The sequence below is a fragment of the Eptatretus burgeri genome, chromosome 7, assembly GCF_056783735.1.
Source record: "Eptatretus burgeri isolate ZD-2024b chromosome 7, Ebu_testis_v1, whole genome shotgun sequence".
NCBI classification, from domain to species: Eukaryota; Metazoa; Chordata; class Myxini; order Myxiniformes; family Myxinidae; genus Eptatretus; species Eptatretus burgeri.
In genome coordinates, this window is record NC_140967.1 from 3,461,954 (window position 1) to 3,488,108 (window position 26,155).

General features: G+C 49.0%; 1 protein-coding gene and 1 pseudogene across 4 annotated transcripts in view; one reads left to right on the plus strand and one right to left on the minus strand.

Moving 5' to 3' along the window:
* Positions 1-26,155, minus strand: part of LOC147022565 (leukocyte tyrosine kinase receptor-like) — a 475,774-nt gene that overhangs the window by 131,727 nt on the left and 317,892 nt on the right. For all 4 annotated transcript variants that reach the window (XM_085887264.1, XM_085887262.1, XM_085887265.1 and 1 more), the window contains one exon: positions 20,566-20,649. In XM_085887264.1, the coding sequence (XP_085743390.1) occupies positions 20,566-20,649 (84 nt within the window). The remainder of the gene's footprint in view (positions 1-20,565; positions 20,650-26,155) is intronic.
* On the plus strand, positions 13,184-13,986 carry LOC147022567 (uncharacterized; annotated as a pseudogene).

Genomic DNA, 26,155 nt, shown 5'->3' on the forward strand with positions numbered 1-26,155 from the left:
AATTTTGTATTCTGTGCGTTGATATATTTTTGAATTGAATTTCGCTAATTACCCACTAGAATTCCTCTTTCAAAGAACTCTGTTTAAAGGTGATTCTTTGTGTTTGTCATTTTTATGTACTTTATGCATGTGTACATTTACGTGCCTCATAGTTGCAGCAGGATGTTTAGCATCTCAAGGAGATGAGGATGGGCCAGGCATCTACTTGGGGGATGGCCAGATGGAGGCACCTGGAGTACCGGCGGAAAGTGGATGCAGCGACGCGCTGCTCCGGCTCATGCTGCCATACCTGACCTTACCTGACATTTACACGTGTGTGTATGTATATAACTTGTATTACCATAATGGCACTTGGCACTGGTGTGTGTGTGTGTGTGTGTGTTATTGGTTGTTTTCTCCATATGCGGGTTTCAGAAGGTGGAACGGAGTCCCCTCAGGTCTCGAAGTATCCACCCACCTCTGTTTCAGTAAGGGCGGTAACAAATCATGGACCAAGGTGTGAAGTTTTTTGTTCTCAAAGTTTTGTTCCGAGGGCTCTTTTGAGGATCGTCACTGAGCCCTGGAGAGCTTCCAACTGTTGTTTGTTTGTAATAATATTCCCAAGGATGGATTTTTTAAGATCTCTGTGAGGTTCTTCTTCATCTTTCCCATTGCTTCAATGATCACTGGTCCAATTTCAGATCTCTTCGCTTTATTTTTCAGATCATGGTAATTGGTCATTTTCTTGATTTCTCTGTTGTTTAGGCCAAAATACCTGGGAACTAAAACCTCAGTGTGTGTGTGTGTGTGTGTGTGTGTGTGTGTAGTCGGTCATGAAGCACAACATATCGTTATTGTTGCGAACCCCACCCTCCTCCCCTCACTTTTCTCTGTTTTTCCTCATATATATATATATATATATATATATATATATATATATATATGTATATATATACATATATATCTATATATCTCTCTCTCTGGCCCCTCCTCACTCCCCCTCCTAATAAAATGCAGCCCTCCTCTCCCACACCTCTGTCTCTCTCGCACCACTCCCACCACCCTCCTGCAGTGTATGGTGAAATTTGGTGAGGCATCGCTCTCCCCACCTTTCCCCCCCTCCACTTCCCCACTCTTCCCCCTTCCTAGGTTTCCTTCCTCACCCCCTTCATTTTGTGAGGTATCACTCTCCCCACCTCCCCCCCACGTCACTTGCTGAACTCCTCCCCCACCCCTTCCTCACCCCACCTTTTCTAGCTTCCCCACCTATCCTCACTCCCCTCCCTCCTCTCTCTTCTCCCTCCTTCCCCTCTCCCTTCTCCCGCCTCTCTCTCCCTTCTCACTCCTCCCTCTGTCCCCTCATCTCTCCCTCCTCTCTCTCCCCCTTCCTCCTCCTCTCTCTCTCTCTCTCTCTCTCTCTCTCTCTCTCTCTCTCTCTCTCTCTCTCTCTCTCTCTCTCTCTCTCTCTCTCTCTCCCCCTTCCTCCTCTCTCTCCCCCTTCCTCCTCTCTCTCCCCCTTCCTCCTCTCTCTCTCCCCCTTCCTCCTCTCTCTCCCCCTTCCTCCTCTCTCTCCCCCTTCCTCCTCTCTTTCCCCCTCCCTCCTCATCTCTCTCCCTCCCTCCCTCTTCCTCCTCCCTTTAATATTCTCATCAGTTGTATTCAGCAACAGGTTGTATTTGCGAGTGAATAGTAATCCTCGCTCTCCCCTCCCCCCTTTCCTCGCTCTCCCCTCCTCCCCATCTTCCTCACTCCTTTATTTATTTTCACTCCTTTCACCATTTTGATTTTGATCCCACGAAAAGAAGGAAATGTACGAGAAGTGAACTTGACAAAAAAACGACTTGCGAAAGCTGCATCCAGAGCAGCTGAAACTCCTCAAGAGAAAGAAAGAATACAAGAGGAAAACACTGCAACAAAAGCTGCATCCAGAGCAGCTGAAACTCAAGAGCAATAAAGAAGATGAGAGACAAACACAACAACAATGGCTGCATCCAGAGCAGCTGAAACACCTGAACAGCAGGAAAGATGATGAGAGGCAAACGCAACAAGAATGGCTGCATCCAGGAAACAGCCCTGGACGGAAAAAGAAAAGTCTGCATTATCCTACAATCCGGCCTTGGATTATGCTTGTGATCCAATCGTTGCTATTGGCTCTATGTCAATTACTTGCAGGCAATGAAATGGACAGGACAGGATGCAATGAAATGGACAGGAGAAGCTCCAGGGATATGCTGCAACAGTAGCAAGGTTCGGAAGCCCCAAATGAATGCTCCTCCTGAACCTATTTGTACATTGTTGACAGTCAACACTCCAAATGCAAGTCATTTCCAAAGCAACATCAGAAGTTACAATTCATGCTTCAACATGACATCTTTCGGCACCATAAACGAGATCAGAGAATCTGGCGACATGGCCACATTTAAAATGCAGGGACACGTTTATCATCAGATTGGCAGTCGACAGCCATGACCAAATGAAGAGCCAAAATTCCTTCAGATATACTTCATTGGTGACAATACAAAGCAGGCTTAAGCCGCTGTCACACCTTGACGTTTTAGCCAGCATATGGCAACATATCAAAATGTATGTAAAACGCTGGCGTACGCTGAACTATTGATGTTTTTTTCAGTTTTTGGCGTATTCATAACGAGTTGGACATATGAATAACGTATTAGTAACGTACACAGAACGTTTCAATAACATATAGATAACTTATACCAACGAATGCTTAGCGTGTTGTTGGCGTTCACAACCTATGCCCAACGATAGTCTAACGTATGCATAGCGCGGCAGCGTATCGCCGATGATCACATGGCATAGCCTATTCAAAGGCTGACGCTCGACGATTCAAATCATAACCGCACTAGACAACGAAGTGTCAAGGCCCAATCACACCTTGACGTTTTAGCCAGCGTATGCCGACGTATGAAAAACTTGCCTAATACGATGGCACACGTCGAATACGTTATGGGTGAGTTTTGTATACGTTAAGAGCACGCTGAAGCACGCTGGCATCCGTCGTAGTATGCCGAGCACGTCGACAAATTTTAAGCATACTCAAAATTTTTAGACGTATGTTAGCGTATGACGCACACGTTCCGCATACGCTGGCCATAAGTTGTAGGCACGTAACGAGATCGTTGACACACGTTACTTGTAAGCTACTCATAAGTCTTAACACGTTGAGGTAATGTTTAGCGTACCCGAAACTTATTTCTAACCTACGAGTAACGTGCTTTGAACATATGTGTAACGTATCTCCAACGCAAATTGACGTATGTAGACATATTTGACGCCTTCCGGACGACCACAGAACTTACTGAATGTGTTTCTAACTTACAGCTACCGTATAGTGGCATATTGGCAGCGTATAGAGGAAATGATATTTTAAAATGGGGTTCACAGGAGAAACCCATCAGTATTTCAGACTCCATGTTTTATTTGTTTTGTTTTTTTTCTTCGGCATGACGGTGATGTTGACACTTCAACTTCTAGTGCGGTTATGATTTAAAACGTTTAGCGGCAGCCTATTAATTATATTATATTGTTGCGGATTCGCGCCCACCGGCGTGCTGACGGCCACGTAACTCGAATCGCGGCACGTCGCCCACCGGACGGACAATCCAGTCGTGACCCTCTCGGACTAACGCCGGGAACCAGTCACGGGTGGACCTTTCGGTCTCACCGCGATCGAGCCAATCAGCCCCCGCGTGGGATAGGGTTGCTCGCCAAATTCGACCTACCTAAGTACCCACGCGGAGGGTAGACCGGGCGATCGCACCTCGCCGCAGGTCGACTTCGGACACGGGCCACTGAAGCGACCCGTTCCGTACTATCGGGATAACCGAGCAGTGTTATTCGTCGACCTCGACGGTTCGATTAATTATCGGGCGTATTCAGCCCAATACCAACCCTTTACGTGAAGCAAGATGAGGATTCAATGAAGGAAATGACGAAGCGAAGCGGGAAACAGTTCAACACAAAGCACATTTATTCGCGATGAACGGAAAGCACACATATACAATTACACCAAAAGCACATGTAAAAGGAGAAGAAACACAATATTACACAAAAAGCAAATATAAAAGAGAAACACAATGCAGAGCTATCCGACTACCGAGCACACGGCAACACTTATACAATTTTACTTCACAGACGGCGCCGACAACACATACCCAAAACCAAGGAAAGAATACCCTCAAGGATGAGGCGGGCCTGAGGCCGAGACCGGGTCGGGCCTACCCGTCTGGTGATGAGACGCGGAGCGGCGATGGTGCCTCAACTCCGCGGGCCTCGCGGGCAGTGTCTGGTAGGGGTGGGAAAGGGGCCCCCTTGGTCGCACTATCTCAGCGCGGGGGGAAACAGGAGGGGGTTGCTGATGCTCGGGGTATAGAGGATTTTTATTGCCCCGCGACGAGCGTCTCCACCTCGGCCAGGTCGCGCTGTCGGCCTCCCTGGGGTGCAGCTCCCTGCACGACGCGAGCACCCCCTCGTCTGCCCTCGCCGCCTCTCCACAGCTCCGTCCCCTCCGCTCCGACTCCAACGCACACGACGACCAGCTCCTTCTTGCCAACTCCACCGCCCGCGAAGTCTTAACTCTCTGTTCTCGACTCTCCTACTCCCTGGACTGACGCACACGGTCGCTTATATCAGCCCCGTGGCTTCGCCTTCTCATCTTTGACCCCCTCCCTTCGACCTTTCACCTCGCTCCCCATTGGCCCGAGAAAAAGTGGGCGTGAATGCTTTTTGATCCATAAATTTGCATATATCGATCGCCCTCCAACGCCCTGGAGGCGGGGCCAAATCGCCCCTCACTCACCGATTGGACGGCAAAAAGTGGGCGTGTGTCGTTTTTGATCCGTTTTTGAAGCACAAAATCCGTGATTTTGTACACGCTGTTCGGCGCGTGCCCTGCACGAGTCCAACACCGGTACCCACAGGCGGTGCAAGAACGGTGGCGATGCGACGGTTGCGAGGTGTGACGGGAAGGTCGTGGCGGTTGTGGTGAAGCGGCGTTGTGGTTGGTGGTTGATGTTGTGACTGGTGGTGGTAACAATGGCGGTTGGTCCAAAATAAAGATAGTAAAAGAAAAACGGCTATCCTGAAGAGTCGCAGCACGCATAAATGACATGTATTCCCACTAGACAACGGGTTTGGGCCTAACTACACATGTACTTACCGAGATATCTCACCTAAGGGACCTGAATGGTGGTTTGCGAATTTGGTAACCACAACACTACCCCCTCCCCTTTTTACAGACTCGTCCCGAGTCGTCAAATTTTCGTGTGCCATCATGTGTAGTTTTCTCCTAGTACATTTTACCTACGGATCCCTGAGTGCGACATTCATGGTATTCGTGTCCCCAAAATAAATAACCTGAGGGCTGCGTAACTACCTAAACAAACTCACTCACACGGACGACTTAAATAAAATTGCCGGCGCTAAGACACACATGCCGGGGGCGCACTCATATTTACAGTACATCTTAACCTTAACTTACAAATTTTACACTAAACCATGGCCCAGGATCACTGAACTCTGCAAAAGAAAAGCAGTTAGCAGGGAGCCAGGCTGCCCACATGCAGTCTCTGGCTCAAAACAATGCAGGTGACAGGGAACGTGGCTGGCTGCTCACACGCAGTCCAAGGCCTTCCCTTTTGAACTGAACGCAGTGAACCACAACGGTGCATGGGCTGCACAAACGCAGTCTCCGTGCCAGCTCAAGTGGCACACGCAATGAGCACAACGAATGGATGCATGAACACAAACACGGTGCACGGGCCGCCACTGCAGGCCCGTGTTGTAGCTGCCAACGGGGCAGTTCTCGCAGCTTGCAAACTGTTGCCTTGATCCTGGCGCACATGGCAATGAACAGGGGGGGGGGGGCAAAGCAAAAATTGAACGGGGCTGGTGAACAGGGGCAGTGGGCATGGCATGGCAAAGGCAGCAGGCAAACACAGCCCGCAGAAGAAGGCCGCTGCAGGCAAACACAGCCGGCAGATGAACTGGCCGGCACAGGCCTTGAAGAAAAACAGCCAGCCGGCAGATGAAGTTGGCCGGCACAGGCCTTGCAGCAACACAGCCAGCAGATGAAGCTGGCCAGCTTTTGCCGTTCAGTGGAAGTTGGTGGAGGGAGTGCGGTGGTGCTGGCCACTTGGAAGGCGGGCTCGGACCTACCTACCTGTCTCCCTCCCAACTATCGCCTTTGCCTGTCACTGTACATACCCACTCCCTTAATTTGTCAAACCCCAATTTAGCCCCAACTTATTTTTTTGTTGTTTTTATTCTTTTTAACTCCCCACTATAAATCGTCCCCTAACCCCCTTTATCGTCCTTGTTCGGCTAACCTATCCTGTCACCTAGCCTACTCCCAACCCCTACGTTCCCTTCCCGGAGGGGAATAAGGGAGAGCTAGCGTCCTGTGTCGAGGCCCAACTCAAGCCTCAGAATGGCCTCCCCAGAGTTCGGCGATCTAACCCAAAGTGGGTCCAGCGGCCCACAACGAGAGCGAGGGGATGGATGGTGCGGAGGGGTACATCTCCTAATCTACCCTAACCATTAAACTGTTAAACTACCCCGAGGCATTCAACAAGCGCCTCTCGCTTAAACTATTGGTTCTAACAACCCAGATTCCCGTCGCCTGTGTTGGTGTCCTCACAATTTCGGGCCTCGCCCCCCAATTTTCGCTCCGTGCCCTCACACGGTCTCATGGCTGGGACACGTGGCTCCCTTTGGCAGGCACGACCCTCTGCCGAATCTCCCGCTATGGCACCCCCGGGCACTACACTGCCTCCGAGCCTACCAGCTCCCTAACACCGGGGAGTGCCCCCTATGGCACCTCCCCTGAAACGCACACGTGGCAGGCTGGCTTCCCAGGCCCCTTTCCGAGGGTCACCCTTGCCCACAACACTGCCCACGCGGCTAATGGCGCCCCGGGCCCCCGCACCAAGCAGGCGCACCCGTGCCCACTACTCTATCCCGGCCCCCCATGGGCCCTTGGCCTACCGCGGCCGACGAGCCTGGTGCCCGGGGTAACCACTCAGCGATACTCACCTTTCGCAGCCACGCTCCCAAGCCCGTCAACAGGGCTCCTGCACCCCTCCAAATGGGTCTCGAGCCTACTTTCCCACCAACAACAAAACGACCTCCATTTTTCAATTTGACTAACCCAGCTAACTCACTCTACACTGACCCCGGGGTCCCTTGGGCGGGAGTCACTCCTCCCCCCAATCACTCATCGCACCATGCATTCCCCATTCGCTCCATACACACAGACCCGCTGGCCTCACTCACTCACCAAGCACATGCTTCCACTTCACTCACCAACTCTTCAACACACCCACCGCTGAACTCTGCCATCCTTCTAACTACATCCCCTAACTAACTCGTGCTCCCACGTCGTCCCTTAAACTATAGCACGTTCCTTTTAACACTACGTAGCTAAGCTACGTCCCCTCTACACATCCACAAGTCTGTCACTGTCTCAAATAAATCATTTTATTTCAATTTCCCAACCTAAAGCTCACTAAATCCCTCTACCTAATCCATTCCACAGACTCCATGAGGACTTACCCCTGCCCCATGAAGTCGGTCTCACTAAGCTAACCCTTCCCCCTAACTAGTTTCCATCCTGTGCCCAGGTCAAGGGGGTCTTCCACCCCTTGCCCAGGAATCCTGTGCACCCGAAAGTGAGGCTTGCTTTTTCCTCTTTCTTTACCTGCGCAGCACCAGCGCGGCAACTCAGAGCTCGCGCACTTTGCACCTGCCCGTGACGTCCTGCAGCTGCACGTGTTCCTCGTCCCTCCTTGGACGGTACCATCCGGCAGGGATACCCCTCCTGCCGGATTCCAACCCCACGTGCAGCCATGACGTCACCGTGCGCATAAAAAAAAACACAAGCCCCACGTCTCGAGGGGTTCCCCACGCGAACACATGTGCTTTGCCCGTTGGAGCTTAACACACACGATCGCGTGGAGAACCCGTCCGGTCCAAATCCGTAATCCTGCCTAAGCTTTGTCCGTCCGCGGGATCGGCAAATCCACCGCGTGCGTTTCCGGACCGGAACTTCACTCTCGCAAGCGAGCACGTGGCGGTCTCGTGCGTTGCACAGCACGAACCGCGTGCTCACTGCTGGGTGAACCCGGCACGGTCCCCGAAATAGCTACAGCCGCTACTCGGCTTTCTTTCTTCTCATGTCGCCGTCTCCGTCTCCATTCCACACACGCACTCCCGCGTGTCACGACGCACACAGTCCGCTCCATCACATTCACACCGGGAGATGCGGCTGCGTGCTCCCGCATGCCAACCGACATCTCCCTTACATACCGCTCTCTCACACACACGGTCTCCCTTGCATTCGGCCGTTCACTCACGCATGCTACCTCCCTCGCACACGTGGCTCCACGCACTCGCGGCCTTTCACTCACTCGTGGTGCCTCATCCACACACCGTGCCTCACTCACACACGCGGGGGCACACACCCGCGGTGCCTCACTCACACACACGGCGGCACTCAACCGCGGTTCCTCATCCACACTGGCCGTTTCACTCACACACACGGCCTCTTCCACACACGGTGCCTCATCCACACACGGCGTGCTGGGAAGCACGTACTCTGGCTCCATCGCCACCACACCACTCACACACGGGGTCGCTTCCACACACGGGGACGCACTCACACCTTGCACCACACACACAGGGACAACCACACTGGGGATTCGTGTCCCCAAAAGGGTCTCCGGGGCCTCTATACCCCCCAAGCTCTCAGTGCACCTGTCCACAGCACTCCTCCCCTCGACCTCGCAAAGCACGACCGAACTCACCTGGTCGTGACTCGCCTCAAGGGGGCATACTCCCTCCCCTCGTTCCTGGAGGAGGCCATCCAGGTGCTCGCACTGGGTCCCCACACGCTCCGCGAGCTCACCCCCATTGTCCTCCACTACCTCCGTGTGTGTGTGTGTGCGTCACTTACCCCGTCTGCATCGTGTTGTCTCTCCTCTATTTTTTCTGTCTCCCATGTCTCTGCCAACTCTTCACCCTTTACCTCCCTTGTCTCAACTATTATTATTTCCTTTGTCGTCACCTCGTGTCTCATCTCACACGTTTTGGTCTCCCCATTTAATTTTTCCCTTTCGGTCATCGTCACGACCCTCGCCCAACACGCCCCCCGAATTATTTTTTCACCCGCCTCCACCGCGGGCCTGTCAGCCGTTGCACCCCCTCCCAGCTCGTTTGCTCCCACACGTGGAGTCGCCATTCTTATCTCCCCGGTCACGGCCTTCATGCCCGCCTGCAGGCTTCGGCCCATGTTCTGCGTCTCACCCCGCAGCTTTTTCGTTTCTTCCTTCAATTGCTGTGTACTCGCATCGATCTTTTCGTTCATGTTCGCCAGCATGGTGAGTAGCTGGGCTATGTCGGGTGCGCATGAGTGAGCCGTTTCGGCAGGGGTTGGGGAAGGGTTTTGGTGGAGAGGGGGGGGGAGGTGTCATACACCGCGGCCGCACCTATTTCGGGCTCTGGGTTCAGTTGGGCGAGTCCGTGTTCCTGCACAATCAACATTTCCTGCTCGGGGATTCCATCCTGGACCATGGATTCTACACATCTACACATATACATTTCTAATACCCCCGGCTCCCGCTCGCCTTGAGACGCCATCTTGCTTCTCTTAAAGGGTTAATTTCGCTCGCTCGTAATTTGGAGGGAATCGGGGGTCGCTTCTCTCACCCCTGGACCGATTCCCGTGAATTTAGCCGGAGACAGGAGAGCCCGTTGCCCCGTTCTCCAATACCAGTGCCGCGAGGAGGGCGATGAATTTGTATCCCACTCCTGACACCAGTGTTGCGGATTCGCGCCCGCCGGCGTGCTGACGGCCACGTAACTCGAATCGCGGCACGTCGCCCACCGGACGGACAATCCAGTCGTGACCCTCTCGGACTAACGCCGGGAACCAGTCACGGGTGGACCTTTCGGTCTCACCGCGATCGAGCCAATCAGCCCCCGCGTGGGATAGGGTTGCTCGCCAAATTCGACCTACCTAAGTACCCACGCGGAGGGTAGACCGGGCGATCGCACCTCGCCGCAGGTCGACTTCGGACACGGGCCACTGAAGCGACCCGTTCCGTACTATCGGGATAACCGAGCGGTGTTATTCGTCGACCTCGACGGTTCGATTAATTATCGGGCGTATTCAGCCCACTACCAACCCTTTACGTGAAGCAAGATGAGGATTCAATGAAGGAAATGACGAAGCGAAGCGGGAAACAGTTCAACACAAAGCACATTTATTCGCGATGAACGGAAAGCACACATATACAATTACACCAAAAGCACATGTAAAAGGAGAAGAAACACAATATTACACAAAAAGCAAATATAAAAGAGAAACAATGCAGAGCTATCCGACTACCGAGCACACGGCAACACTTATACAATTCTACTTCACAGACGGCGCCGACAACACATACCCAAAACCAAGGAAAGAATACCCTCAAGGATGAGGCGGGCCTGAGGCCGAGACCGGGTCGGGCCTACCCGTCTGGTGATGAGACGCGGAGCGGCGATGGTGCCTCAACTCCGCGAGCCTCGCGGGCAGTGTCTGGTAGGGGGTGGGAAAGGGGCCCCCTTGGTCGCACTATCTCAGCGCGGGGGGAAACAGGAGGGGGTTGCTGATGCTCGGGGTATAGAGGATTTTTATTGCCCCACGACGAGCGTCTCCACCTCGGCCAGGTCGCGCTGTCGGCCTCCCTGGGGTGCAGCTCCCTGCACGACGCGAGCACCCCCTCGTCTGCCCTCGCCGCCTCTCCACAGCTCCGTCCCCTCCGCTCCGACTCCAATGCACACGACGACCAGCTCCTTCTTGCCAACTCCACCGCCCGCGAAGTCTTAACTCTCTGTTCTCGACTCTCCTACTCCCTGGACTGACGAACACGGTCGCTTATATCAGCCCCGTGGCTTCGCCTTCTCATCTTTGACCCCCTCCCTTCAACCTTTCACCTCGCTCCCCATTGGCCCGAGAAAAAGTGGGCGTGAATGCTTTTTGATCCATAAATTTGCATATATCGATCGCCCTCCAACGCCCTGGAGGCGGGGCCAAATCGCCCCTCGCTCACCGATTGGACGGCAAAAAGTGGGCGTGTGACGTTTTTGATCCGTTTTTGAAGCACAAAATCTGTGATTTTGTACACGCTGTTCGGCGCGCGCCCTGCACGAGTCCAACACCGGTACCCACAGGCGGCGCAAGAACGGTGGCGATGCGACGGTTGCGAGGTGTGACGGGAAGGTCGTGGCGGTTGTGGTGAAGCGGCGTTGTGGTTGGTGGTTGATGTTGTGACTGGTGGTGGTAACAATGGCGGTTGGTCCAAAATAAAGATAGTAAAAGAAAAACGGCTATCCTGAAGAGTCGCAGCACGCATAAATGACATGTATTCCCACTAGACAACGGGTTTGGGCCTAACTACACATGTACTTACCGAGATATCTCACCTAAGGGACCTGAATGGTGGTTTGCGAATTTGGTAACCACAACAATATTATAACCGCACGAGAAATCGAAGTGTCAACATCACCGTCATGCCGAGGAAAAGAAAAAAACAACAAAAACAAACAAAAAAAAACCTTGGAGTCTGGAACACTGATCCTAAACATTACCTCGACATGTTTTGACTTATGAGTAACTTACAAGTAACGTGTGTCGACGTGTGTCAACGATCGTGTAACGTGCCTACAACACGTTACTCATACGTTAGAAATAAGTTTCGGGTACGCTAAACATTACCTCTACGTGTTTCGACTTATGAGTAACTTACAAGTAACGTGTGTCGACGTGTGTCAACGATCGTGTAACGTGCCTACAACACGTTACTCATACGTTAGAAATAAGTTTCGGGTATGCGAAACATTACCTCGACGTGTTTCGACTTATGAGTAACTTACAAGTAACGTGTGTCGACGTGTGTCAACGATCGTGTAACGTGCCTACAACACGTTACTCATACGTAAGAAATAAGTTTCGGGTATGCTAAACATTACCTCGACGTGTTTCGACTTATGAGTAACTTACAAGTAACGTGTGTCGATGTGTGTCAATGATCGCGTAACGTGCCTACAAATTATGGCCAGCGTAGGCAGAACGTGCGAGACATACGCTGGCATACGTCGAAAAATTTTGAGCATGTTAAAATTTATCGACGAGCTCGGCGTACTACGACGTATGCCAGCGTACTACAACGTATGCCAGCATGCTCTTAACGTATACAAAACTTACCCATAACGTATCCGACATGTGCCAGCGTTTTAGACAAATTTTTCATACGTCAGCATATGCTGGCTAAATCGTCAAGGTGTGACAGCGGTTTAAACAATGCTGCAGCAATGTCATTCAAACCAAGTTGGAAGTGGTGTTGCAGTTGCAAGATGTGCTCCACAAGGAAAACCACTATGTTCGTAGTCTCAAGTGTGCCATGGAGAAGATCACACCCGAGTATAAAATTGTCATTCATTCAGACAAAACTCCAGCTGGGGAGCATGAGCGGTGCTTCATTGCACCCTCCACATCAGAAGTGGCTGTCATCCTGATTGGTGAATAACATGGCGATCGAGACATTGTGCTGCAACATAGAAACAACTCTCTCCAGAGAAGTGCTGAGACACACCCATCATATGATGCACTTCAGTATCAACTAATTTTCTGGCACGGTGACGATGGATACGATATTAAACTGCAACAACCAGACCCAGCAACTTGACTGCCAAGTGAAAAGATCATTTCTGCCATGGACTTTTATGCCTTCAGGATTATGCTGAGAGCTGGTAATTTCAATCACATCTTGCATTGCAAAGATCTCTTCCACCAATTAGTTGTGGACATGTATGCCAAAATTGAGGCAGAAAGACTGAGATTCATTCGAAAGGACCAAAATAAACTCCGAGTCAAAAACTATGTTCACCTCAGGGAGGCCATGAACAATGATGGAAATGCTGCCAATGTTGGCCAATTCGGCATCTTGCCTTCCAGTTTCACAGGTGGTCCTTGCTACATGCATGAGCATGAACTACATGCATGAGCATGAACTACATGCATGAACTGATGCCAGGCCAAAAACCACAGCATCGCCATGATTTGCTGGCAAGATGATTCCGACAAAAAACGAAGGCATTGATGACGGTCATTACCAAGGAAAATATTTTTGGAGCCATTAAGTGTTACATGTCCACAATTGAGTGGCAAAAGCATGGCCTGCCACATGCCCACATTCTGACTTGGCTTCAAGATGGACTTCATGTGCGCAGAGTGGATGACTTCATCAGTGCTGAACTTCCAGACCCAGTAATTGATCAACTGTTCAGCACTGTCATAAACACAGATGGTGCATGGTCCCTGTGGAAGCATCAATCCAAGCTCGCCATGCATGAAAGATAACAAATGCACAAAAAGGTTCCCACGATATCTTCTGAGAGAGACACAGACTGGACAAGATGGATACCCACTGTGTCGTCAGGGAAAACCAGAAGATAGATGGTGGACTCACAACAACCATCAGAGTTCATGGTTGTGAGGTTGAAGTTGACAACAGGTGGATTGTTCCATATTGTCCACTCCTCACACAGCTATTCAATGCACACATCAATGTTGAGTACTGCCACTCTGTGAAATCCATCAAATATGTGTGCAAGTTTGTAAACAAAGAATCTGACATGGCTATGGTTGGCCTGACAATGGATGGGACTGTGCATGATGAGGTTTGGCAATATGAAATGGGAAGATACATCAGCAGGAATGAAGCCATCTGGAGGATCCTGAGCTTCCCAGTTCATGAGCGACATCCCACTGTGGTTCATCTCAGTGTGCACCTTGACAATGGCCAGAGAGTGTACTTCACTGAGGAGAATGTATGTAAGCACACCCAAGTCCCACAAGATACAACTCTCTCTGCTTTCTTCAATCTCTGCCAAGATGATGAATTTGCTAAGACACTGTTGTATCATCAGATACCCAAGAACTCCACGTAGAATGTTAGCAGCAAGAAGCGGGCTCGCCGCAAAGCAGGACAAACTGTACCAGACCAGCCAGGCATCAAAGTCAGTGATGCACTTGGCCATGTGTATACTGTCCATCCAAATAATTTTGAATGCTTTTACTGTGGTATAGCCTGCGGGCATGCAGGGCAGGGCATGATGATGGGAGGAGGGGTCGTCGTGGTCATCGTGTCTGCCAGGAATATAAGGAGTGCGCGCCGCCTGAGGCGTGGTAGGGATGCCGTAGTCGCCCGGCTTGTGAGTGTGCTGAGTACGTAATAAAGGAGAGCCGCGGGCAAAGTACGCCCGCGCTCGCGCTTGTGCAACACAGCCCGGCTCGACTGTTCCCCCGCTCGTGTCTGCCTGCCAAGCATCTCTATCCACGACACCACAGTTGGCGATGAGGATCTTCGGATCGGCGTGTGCAGGGCGGCAGCGAATAGCCCGTGCGGTTCCAGGCTACGGAGCCAAGGGTCTCGCCAGCACGAGCATGGCAGAAGGTCGGTGCACGGCGCACGAACGCGTGCCCGCCTTCGTCGGAATCGACTTCGGCCACGTCGAGTGGGCAACGGCCGCGCTCACTGTTCGTTTTATTGAGGCACGACAAATCGGGGGAATGATTTCTGCAAAGCCACGGCTAAAGAACGAGGACACGCAGTTCGGCTCGAACGCGGCGTTGGACGTCGCGCGAGCTCTGAAGAATGTCCGGGGTCTCATTGGTCGGTGCGCAACAGTTGGTCCTACGGTGACAGGACCGATGCCAGTGAATGTCGAGGTGACTGGGGCACTGATGCTGCCCATGTTGAGCCTGGTTTCAGTTGGTCCTACGGTGACAGGACCGATGCCAGTGAATGTCGAAGTGATCGGGGCACTGATCGGGTGTCGAATTGAGTCCACTCGTGCTGCCCGCGCATCGCGCGCGTACACCGGCGACGCGGTTGCGCCGCTTGCAGCGCCCGACATCTCGGTGCTTTACTGGGGGCGAAGCGCCCTACTCACGGTGTTTGTGGTGCGAGGGGAGGGGCCTGTCCTTTTGGGTTGGGACTGGCTGGCGCACCTCGGGCTGCATCTCCAGTTCGTACCTCCAGGTGTGCCGGTGCTCTCTTCGATGCTTTCGTCGAGTACCGAGGGCGAGGTTCTGGCGGCGGGAGCCGCGTCGATGCAACGGGAGCGGCCGTTTGTTGCTGCCTGCAACGGCGGTGTGCGGTTCGGGAGCAGCAGGAGCCGTGCCAGCTCTCGCGATGAGCTCTCGCGCGTCGGCTGCGTGCATGGTGCGAGGTGCGGTGTTGTTCGAGCAGCTTCAACGGGTTGCGGTGAGCCTGTGGCGTTAAAGGAAGTCGCGAGTCACAACATCGAGGCAACAACCAAGAGGCGGACTCGTGATGTGGGTTGTGGGTTGCTGTTCATTGCATATTTGTTTTTCATTGCTCGAGTGATGCGGTTTAACGTTGTTGAAATAAATGCCAGCAGTTCCCGTGTGAGAGTGGGTTTGGCGGAGATCAATCGATGGGATTTGTATTATGATCAATGTGATGTGGGGGCGAATAAAGAGGGTTTATTGGCCTCCAGTTGCCCCAGGCCGCGGGTAGTTGTTTTGTCAGGTGCTGGGATTTTATCAAAAGAACGCGCTGTATGGAAAAATGAGTTTGCAATGGTTCAAATGTTATTCCTATTGATTTATGACGAGCCTATGGTTGGAGTATGCTTTGAATGGAGTTGCGACCGTCTAACGGCCGTGGGGGTCTCGGAGATCGACTCGGAGCCGGGACTTGTGCGCTGGTCGGCGTTACCCCCATCTCTGCTTTCAGCAAGGTCAGACGTGCTGGCGCCTGGGGCGCGGCTCTCTGGGTTCGCTCAAGGCCGTTTTGGCCATGCGGTGGAATCTCAACTGATTATGGTGCGTGGGGTGTTGGGGAGTGTTTGTTGCTTCCAGCCAAGGGCGCTGCTCAGCGCCCCCACCAAGGTCGGTCGGGTCTGGCGGTGGCGCCGCGGGTTCCAGACAGCGGGGGTCCGGCCTTGAAAGGTTTATCTGTTTCAGGTCTGGCTGGGGAAGAGGTGCCGCCTTATGGGCCGGAGGCGTTTGATGGTGCCGGGGGAGGTCGGGAGGTCGCCGCGACCTCGCCAAGGGCCATGTAAGCATGAGCCGCCTGGGGGCGTTTTCGCTGTGTAGTGCTGCTGTGCTTCTCCAGTAGCTCGTTTCACACGTTATATGATGTGATGTGCTGTTATACTTCGCTGTTTTCTTGTTTGTGCCTTGTCTACTGTTATACCGTAGTCCTTCGTGCTGTTTATGCTTATTATGAAGGTGATCATTTAATAATCATAGTTTTAGGAGGGAGGAGTGTGGTATAGCCTGCGGGCATGCAGGGCGGGGCATGATGATGGGCGGAGGGGTCGTCGTGGTCATCGTGTCTGCCAGGAATATAAGGAGTGCGCGCCGCCTGAGGCGTGGTAGGGATGCCGTAGTCGCCCGGCTTGTGAGTGTGCTGAGTACGTAATAAAGGAGAGCCGCGGGCAGAGTACGCCCGCGCTCGCGCTTGCGCTTGTGCAACACAGCCCGGCTCGACTGTTCCCCCACTCGTGTCTGCCTGCCAAGCATCTCTATCCACGACACCACATGCTTCTGGGGATGCTTCTGCATGAGGTCAAAGGTTCAACATATTTTGAGGACTTGCAAACAGTGGATGCCATAATCTGTGAAATTTACAAACAGGCTTGCCAGCTCAGAGGACTCCTGGAATATAATACACACTGGAAGAGCAGCTGAAACTCCTCAAGAAAAACTATATGCCACTGCAGATTGGATGAGGTAGTTGCAAAACCTGTTTGCCATCATGTTACAGACATATGCCATGTCAAATCCTCAACAACTATGGGACAACCACAATGGCAGAGGACATTTTGCATCAAGCACAAGTGCAAAATCCTAACCTGGAACTGGACTACAGTGTTTCCATCTTCAATCAAGATCTCATTATCACTGAAGACAAGATCAAGGCTTTGGGTGGCTCTGACCTCAAAACTTTTGGCCTTCCTGATCCTGAACGACACAATGACAATGAGCTCACAAATGAAATTTTGAGAGAGACCAACTACAACATGGAACAGCTTGCTGAATACATACAAAGCCATGTCTGGTTCCAGACCAAAGAGAAGCCTTCAATACGATTACACAAGCAGTTTTCAATAGGAGTGGTGGCACTTTCTTTCTGGATGCTCCCGGTTGAACTGGCAAAACTTTGCTCATCAATCTTTTTTTGGCAAAAATCCGGCAGAGAAACATGATTGCCCTTGCAGTGGCATAATCAGGCATTGCTGCTATACTGTTGCCAGGAGGTAGATTTTAAGTCTTTCAGTTACTCATAAATCTGGTAAGTATGGAGGCACCAACCTGCAACATTCGCAGGGGCACTGGCAAAGCAAAGCTCCTGCAGGAGTACTGGCTCATTGTCTGGGATGAGTGTACAATGTTTCACAAAGCTGCCTTAGAAGCTCTTGATCACATGCTGCAAGATCTTCGACAATGACAGAAGAATGGGTGGAGTGACTCTGCTGCTGGCTGGGGACTTTCGGCTGGGATGCTGCCAATCATTCCACATGGAACCAAAGCCGATGAACTGCCAGCCTGCCTCAAAGCCTCATACATTTGGAACAACATTCAGCGACTCAGCCCAATGACCAACATGCGAGTGCTTCTAACAGACAATTCATCTGCTGTGGAGTTTGCTGCAAGCCTGCTCAAACTGGGAAATGGAGCCATGGTATCCAAAAATTAAGATGGAACTATCTCGATGAACAACATTGGGAAAACAGTTGCAACACTTCAACAACTAGAAGATGCAGTATTTTCAAATGTTCAACATAACTTCCATGACCACAAATGACCATGCCAAAGAGCCATCTTGACACTGAAAAATGACTCAGCCAATTCCACAAACAGAGGCCTTCGTACACAGTTACCTGCCACTAGGCAAATGTACAAGTCGGTTGACACTGCACCAGATACAAATGAAGCAGTCCACTACCCCCCCCCCCCCAGAATTTCTTAACTCGAGAACCACCAGGTGTGTCTCCTGACAATCTGGAGCTCAAGATTGGTGGAACCATCATGCTTCTCAGGAATCTGGACCAACCAACGCTCTGCAATGGAACACGTTTGGCTGTCAAGAAGCTTATGCCACATGTCATTGAAGCCACAATCATGACTGGCCATGCAGCAGGACAAGATGTCTTCATTCCACACATTCCAATCATCCCATCTGACTTGCCATTTCAATTTAGAAGGCTCCAGTTGCCTGTCCGCCTCCGTTTTGCCATGAACATCAATAAGGCACAAGGACAATTGCTCCAAGTTGTTGGCCTCAACCTGCAGAGCCCATGCTTTTCTTATGGCCAACTCTATGTTTGTTGGTCCAGAGTTGGCAATGGCAAAAACCTTTTCATCCTGGCTCCACATGGAAAAGCATGCAACATTGTCTATCCTGAAATTCCACAATGATTAAAAAAAAAAAAAAAACTGTCAAATACTGTGATAAAATGTGATGTGAAATCCTCAGTGCTGAAGAAGAAACAGTGCTGGAGAAAACAGGAAAAGAAGAGAGAACAAAGGCAGAAAGGAAAGGGAAGACAGAAAGAGGAATACAGAAGAAGAACAATGAAAAAAGATGACAGAGAAGAAAGGAAGGAGAGACAGAGAGAAGAAGAAGAAGAAGGAGAAGAAAGGCAGAAGAACAGGAAGATTGTACACAAAAAAAGACAAAAAACAAGGAATAATAAAAATCCAGAGCAGCAGTAACTCTGCAACATCAAGAAGCAAGACGAGAAGCAAACACAGCTGCAATGATCGTTTCCAGATCAACTGAAACTTCTCAACAGAAAAAGCAAGACCAGAAACAAACAGCAGCAATGACTGCATTCTGCCCTCTTGTACCTGCAATCTCACAGTAATTGTGTTGTACTTCAGTCGGTTGTCCGTACTATCTGGTTCAGGAGGACACAACACAAGCCTATGAAACCTTTGTCACCCGTGTGAAGCGGGGCCATCACCATAAAACACAAAACACACAGGAACGGCGCTTTGTGTTGAGGCGCAGCGGTGATGGTCATGTTTAATCCTCGACCAGTCAAAGATCCCTGGGGGATTAAGTATCATGGTAAGGTAAGCTTTGGTCTTATGAGTGACTCATGTAAAATGTTTAAATGATAAATATGAGGTCATACGTCACGTGGCAGCCAGCCAGCCATTTTGGCAGCCATGTTGGAAAAACGGGAAAAATTTGGACCTTTGTATCTCTGAAACTGCACCAAGGAAAAAATTGAAACTTGGCACATGGCAAGTGCTCCTCATGGGGAATGTGATTTTTAAAAAATGATGTCATAGGTGCCTTCATTATGACGTCATAATTCCACATGAAGAACGCTGCATCTGATCAGTATGAAAATTGTTGAGGTCATCTCGGGATAAAATGGTCCACAGAAAAAATTTTAATGATGTCATCGGTCACATGATATAGCAGTCATATTGCTTTTTTTTTTTTAAACAAAAAAACCTTGAAAAATCTTCTCCTCTGAAGTGGCTGAACAGATCGAGGTGAAATTTTACACATATGACCACCTCTCCAGGAGGACCAAAAGGTTCACACAGATGACAAAATAAGTCACATGGTTTGGCAGCCATATTGGATTTACCCTAAAACCTATAAAAATCTTCTTTTCCGAACGGCTGGACAGATCAAGGGGAAGCTTCACTCAAATCTTGCCTAAGCCTTGGGGATATCAGAGTATTTTTACGAATAATTGATGTCACATTGTCTGGCAGCCATAATTAGTTGATTGAGCAAAAATCTTTAAAAATTTCTCTCTTGAACCGCTTAATCAATGAATGTGAAACTTCACAATTATGATCAAGTAGTGATGGGGAATATATGTTTTAAATTTCAACTTGATCGGATGCATGGTCTGGCAGCGAGAACATTATATATATATATATATATATATATATATATATATATATATATATATATATATATATATATATATATATATATATATATATATATATATATATATATATATATATATATATATATATATATATATATATATATATATATACATACACATATCAGGACGCATGAGTAAAAAAATATATATGTAATATATATATATAATATATATGGCTCACTTGGCTGTACCTGGATGGGTTTGAGGGTCGAGAAGGAGTAACTGAAATGTGAATCCTGTCCAGGTTCCTCTTGATGACTTCAACTTGCTTTTTGCGTGTTAATTATTATGTAACACACCAGTACACAAAATACACAAACACCACACTAAAGTTCTGGCGAGGGTCTGCAATCTCTAATTGCTCTTTTTCTTGTTGATATTTGCAAATCTTAAGCTAAAAATTTTCTGCTTTCATTGAGATCATTGTATTTTTGCTCATTTAATATATCACCATATTAACAATAATTAATCAAACCTTGTGTGCTGCATTGTTGAGTAATGAGGAGAGTTGGGGTGGGGAAGAATTGGAAACAGGTGCACGAATTTGTACCAGTGATTGGGACAGAATACCTGAAGTCAATGTCGGAGAAGGTGGTGGGAAAATATCCTGTTCATCCACTGAACGACGGACTCGATAAATTGCAGTTTTGTCTCCTAAGATTAGAGAAGCAGGAGAACACACCAGAAAGAGCAAACTTTTTACTTTTGCTCACACAGTTAAGCAAGAAGCACAACAGGAGATAATAGTGTATCATTTGAAACCAGCCTGCCATTTGGTGGTCGAGGCAGAATTTACATGACGTGAATTCAGACTGAGGTCCTCCACCAATAGTGGGGATTCACCACAGCATTAAATACCGAGAGAAATCACAATATTACTCCATGAATGCCAATTCCTACATCTGTATGATGCATTGAACCATGTCCACTGATCCAAGCCCCCTGTATATTTGAAGGGAATGGTACAGTTTCCAGCTCGAATGCCGATTGGATTAAACATCTAATTTAGAATTCTCATCTCTCATCCAACCCCTTCCTATGGTTAACAATTTGCTGTCTGAAATCTGTCCTAAAGGGGCTGTCACACCTTGACGATTCAGCCAGCGTATGCCGACGTTTGAAAAATTTGTCTAAAACGCTGGCACACGTCGAATACGTTATGGGTAAGTTTTGTATACCTTAAGACTTGGTTCTTCAAACCCAGGGGCGCGACCCCAAGTGGGGTCACCTAGCAAATGTCGTGGGGTCGCAGGCGTCCGCTTGCAGCGAAAAAAAAATTGTCTATTTTCGATCGGTGTTCACTTTTACGGGACGTAATATAAATAGTTCGTTCAAAGTATGGGAACCGGCGCAACATGACGCTTGGAATGGGATCCAGCCGATGCGCAGGCTCGCTGAAGGGCGGTTCATTTTGGCGGGAAATTAGTGGTTTGATCCACGGCCTCTCAGACTCTGACTCCATTATTAACGTCTATTCACATCTCCATGTACGACTCGAGACCTTATTTGTGATGGCAGCACCAGCCACCAGCAAATCTCGAGAACGTTCTTACCAGGATAAATTTCTGGAGCTTGGATTTTACTACGTGGTGGATAAAAGTGGGGCACAGAGGCCTCAGTGTGCGATTTGTTTTGAAGTGCTTTCTACAGAGTCTATGAAACAAAATAAGTTGCAGAGGCATTTGACTACAAAACATGTGCCTTATCAGGATAAGGAGAGAGCGTTCTTTGAGAGGGAACTTCTTGCACTCAAGAATACGCGTCTTGACAGAGAGGGTACATTCCATCGGACCAATTCTCGGGCATTAGAGGCCTCGTATCGAGTGTCGCTCCATGTTGCCAAGACTAAAAAGCCTCACTCCATTGCGGAAGAACTCGTGCTGCCATGTGCAAAGGACATGGTATCTCTGATGGTTGGGGAGGAAGCGGCGAAGAAACTGGCAGTTATACCCCTCTCTGACAACACCATCCAACGCAGAATTGAAGATATGAGTCTGGACGTAACGGCTCAGGTCGTACAGAAGATCAAGGAATCGCCGTGGCACACCATATAGTTTGACGAGTCCACTGATATCGCATCGTACGCGGAACTCATCGTCTGGGTCCGCTTCATCAAGGCTGATAACTTTGTCGATGAGCCTCTGCTCATCAAACCATTGGAGGCCACCACCAAAGGCGAGGACATTTTTGGGAAAGTAGAGCAGTTTTATCGTGACCATGATCTGGACTTCGGAAAGTTGCTCAGTCCTACAACAGACGGCGGGCCAGCAATGTTAGGAGTGTGTTCTGGATTCAAGGCTAAATTGCTTGAGGTGGCTCCTCAGACCTCCATGCTACACTGCATGATTCACCGAGAAGCGCTCGCCTCTCATACTTTGCCAGAAACCTTGCAGAGCGTGCTCTCAGAAGTCGTAAAAATGGTGAATCACATCAAATCGAACGCCCTCAACACGAGGTTATTCAGGATATTCTGCCAGGAGATGGACGCCGAACATAAGAATTTACTATTCTACACTCAAGTCAGATGGTTATCTCGAGGAAACATTCTTCTGCACATTTACGAGCTCAAAGATGAACTGAAGGAGTTCCTACGCACACAAGGGAAAATGGCATGGTAGCGTTGCTCGAGTCGGACTCTTGGCTGTCAGAACTGTGCTATCTCGTTGACATATTTGAACATCTCAATGTCCTCAACCGCTCCCTCCAAGGCAAAGATGCCAACCTCATGATTTTTCACGACAAAATGAGCGGATTTCTGGCGACTCTAAAATTACTGGCAGACAAAGCAGCTGTTAAGCGCTTCAGCCTTTTCCCCCGTCTGGTGGAGCATCGAACGACCTGCCAGTACGATAATACTGAGCTCGACAGTCTTTCTGGGGAGATAGCACGTCACCTTCGGTCGCTCATTGAACAGTTCAATCACTATTTCCCTGAGCTGGATGTGCAGTCCTTTTCTGTGGTTTGGGACCCTTTCACGGCTCCACTGGACTCGATTGCTGATGAAGATGATACAGCACAGGAAGAGCTTGTCCAGCTCCAGCAGGATTCAGGAGCGCAGGCTCTTGCGCGGACGAATTCGTTGTCGACATTCTGGTGCAAAATGCTACCGTCGTACCCAACCCTGCGCGTCATTAAGGTTCTCATGCCATATCCTTCATCATACTTTTTGTGAGCAGTCGTTCTCCACCATGGTGGTGATTAATAACAAAGTACAGAAATCGCCTAGAAATGGAGCATGATACGATCCTGGCATTGTCATCTACATCTCCACGAATAGAGAAGTTGGTTTCTGAAAAACAGGCTCATCCTTCTCACTGATAAATCGAAATGTCATTTGGACTAAACTTCTGAAACATTCAACTTTACTATTTGGATACTGTCGGCTATTCTCCGTTTACTCGTCTATGAAAACATGACGATGGTGAATAAAATAAACAGTCAATGTTCTTGTGTCATATGAAATCTTATCTTATATATTATGAATTGGGTTTTGAATATTTTGGGTCGCGTGATGTAGAGAGGTTCTGAAATTGGGCCGCCACGAAAAAAAGTTTGAAAACCACTGCGTTAAGAGCACGCTGAAGCATGCTGGCATACGTCGTAGTACGCCGAGCTCGTCAACAAATTTTAGCATGCTCAAAAATTTTCGATGCATGCCAGTGTATGACTCACATTCCGCATACGCTGGCCATAAGTTGTAGGCACGTTACGTGATCGTTTACACGTTGACACACGTTACTTGTAAGTTACTCATAAGTCAAAACATGTTGAGGTAATGTTTAGCGTACCCAAAACTTATTTCTAACCTATGAGTAACGTGCTTTGAACATGTGAGTAAAGTATCTCCAACGCACATTGACAGATGTAGACGTATTTGACGTCTTCCGGACGACCACAGAACTTACTGAACGTGTTTCAAACTTACAGCTACCGTATAATGGCGTATTGGCAGCGTTTAGGGGAATTGGTATATAAAAATGGGCTTCACAGGAGGAACCCGTCAGTGTTCCAGACTCCATGTTTTATTTACTTATTTATTTTTCTTCCGCATGACGGTGATGTTGATACTTCCATTTCTAGTGCGGTTATGATTTAAATTGTTGAGCGGCAGTCTATGAATAGCCTACGCCACGTGATCGTCGACGATACGCTGCTGCGTATGCATAGCAAACGCTATGCATACGTTAGCCTATCGTTAGGCATACGTTGCGAACGCCGACAACATGCTAAGCATTCGTTGGTATAAGTTATCTATAAGTTATCGAAATGTTCTGTGTACGTTACTAATACGTTATGCATTTGTCCAACTCATTATGAATACGCCAAAAACTTTAAAAAAAAACATCAATAATTCAGTGTAGAAAAACATAAAAAAATTAAAAAAAAGCCGAAGAAAACTTCAAAGAATGCTGCAAACAAGTCTCCTGGCCATGGCCGTGGACGCGGACGCAAGGAGGATCCATCATCACCCACACCCTCCCCATCACACTCACCTACTACTACTACTACTACTGACACGCTCACCTACTACTACTACTGATACTACTGACATGGACATCTACTCACCATGGAGTCTGAAACACTGACGGGTTCCTCCTGTGAAGCCCATTTGTATATACCAATTCCCCTAAACGCTGCCAATACGCCATTATACGGTAGCTGTAAGTAAGAAACACGTTCAGTAAGTTCTGTGGTCATCCGGAAGATGTCAATCAAATACGTCTACATACGTCAATGTGCGTTGGAGATACGTTACACATAGGTTCAAAGCACGTTACTCATAGGTTAGAAATGTTTCGGGTACGCTAAACATTACCTTGACGTGTTTCGACTTATGAGTAACTTACAAGTAACGTGTGTCGACGTGTGTCAACGATCGCGTAACGTGCCTACAACTTATGGCCAGCGTATGAGGAACGTGTGAGTCATACGCTGGCATACGTCAAAAAATTTTGAGCATGCTTAAAATTTGTTGACGAGCTCGGCGTACTACGACGTATGCCAGTGTGCTTCAGCGTGCTCTTAACGTATACAAAACTTACCCATAACGTATTCGACGTGTGCCAGCGTATTCGGCAAATTTTTCATACGTCGGCATATGCGGCTAAAACGTCAAGGTGTGACAGGGCATGACGGTGATGTTGACACTTCGATGTCTAGTGTGGTTATGATTTGAATCGTCGAGCGGCAGCCTTTTAATAGGCTACACCACGTGATCGTCGGCGATACGCTGCCACGCTATGCATACGTTAGACTATCATTGGGCATACGTTGTGAACGCTGACAACACGCTAAGCATTCATTGGTATAAGTTATCTATAAGTTATCGAAACGTTCTGTGTATGTTCTGTGTATGTTACTAATACGTTCTGCAAACGTCCAACTCGTTATGAATATGCCAAAAACTTAAAAAAAAAAAAACATCAATAGTTCAGCGTACGCCAGCGTTTTACATACATTTTGATACGTTGCCATTCCTGGCTAAAACGTCAAGGTGTGTGACAGCCCCTTAACACCTAACTGCTCCTATTGAAGAATAATAACCACTCCTTTCACGTCTTCAACCGCATAGGGCTGCCGGGGCAGTTTCCTGTGGCTCGGGGGCAGGATCCTTAACCGTCCGCCACTCTGACACAGGATACTCGAATGGCTCATTCTTCCCATTAAGCTGATATTCATTTTGCCGACGATGGAAGGATGACAAGCTGAGTCAACCCACTTGTTATCTTAATGGCACGACAGGGGTTCAACTCAGAACATTGAGCTCTTAAGCCAGCCACCTTATCCGTTAAGCCAAACATCAGGCTTTACTGCTCCTATACACTGTCCAATATAAATTAAACTAGAAGGGCACTCGGTAGAGCACATACCTCTGCCCTGTAATACCTGATCCACGAGAACATATCGGTCCCAATACATTTTTGAGATATCGTGCTATATATCGTTTTCACCCGATCTCTCAATGGTGAAGAATCACTTTTAAAATTCTAGTAGTCGGATCCGGATCTGGATCTTCACCAAAATTTAATCAGTTCGTCCTTGTCACATACCCAACCTGTGCACAAAATTCCATCTGGATCCGTCCACAACTTAGTGGTTAGTGTAACTTACCTTCGAGCTGTCTTGCCTGAGTTCGATTCTCAGAGCGACTATGAACCCT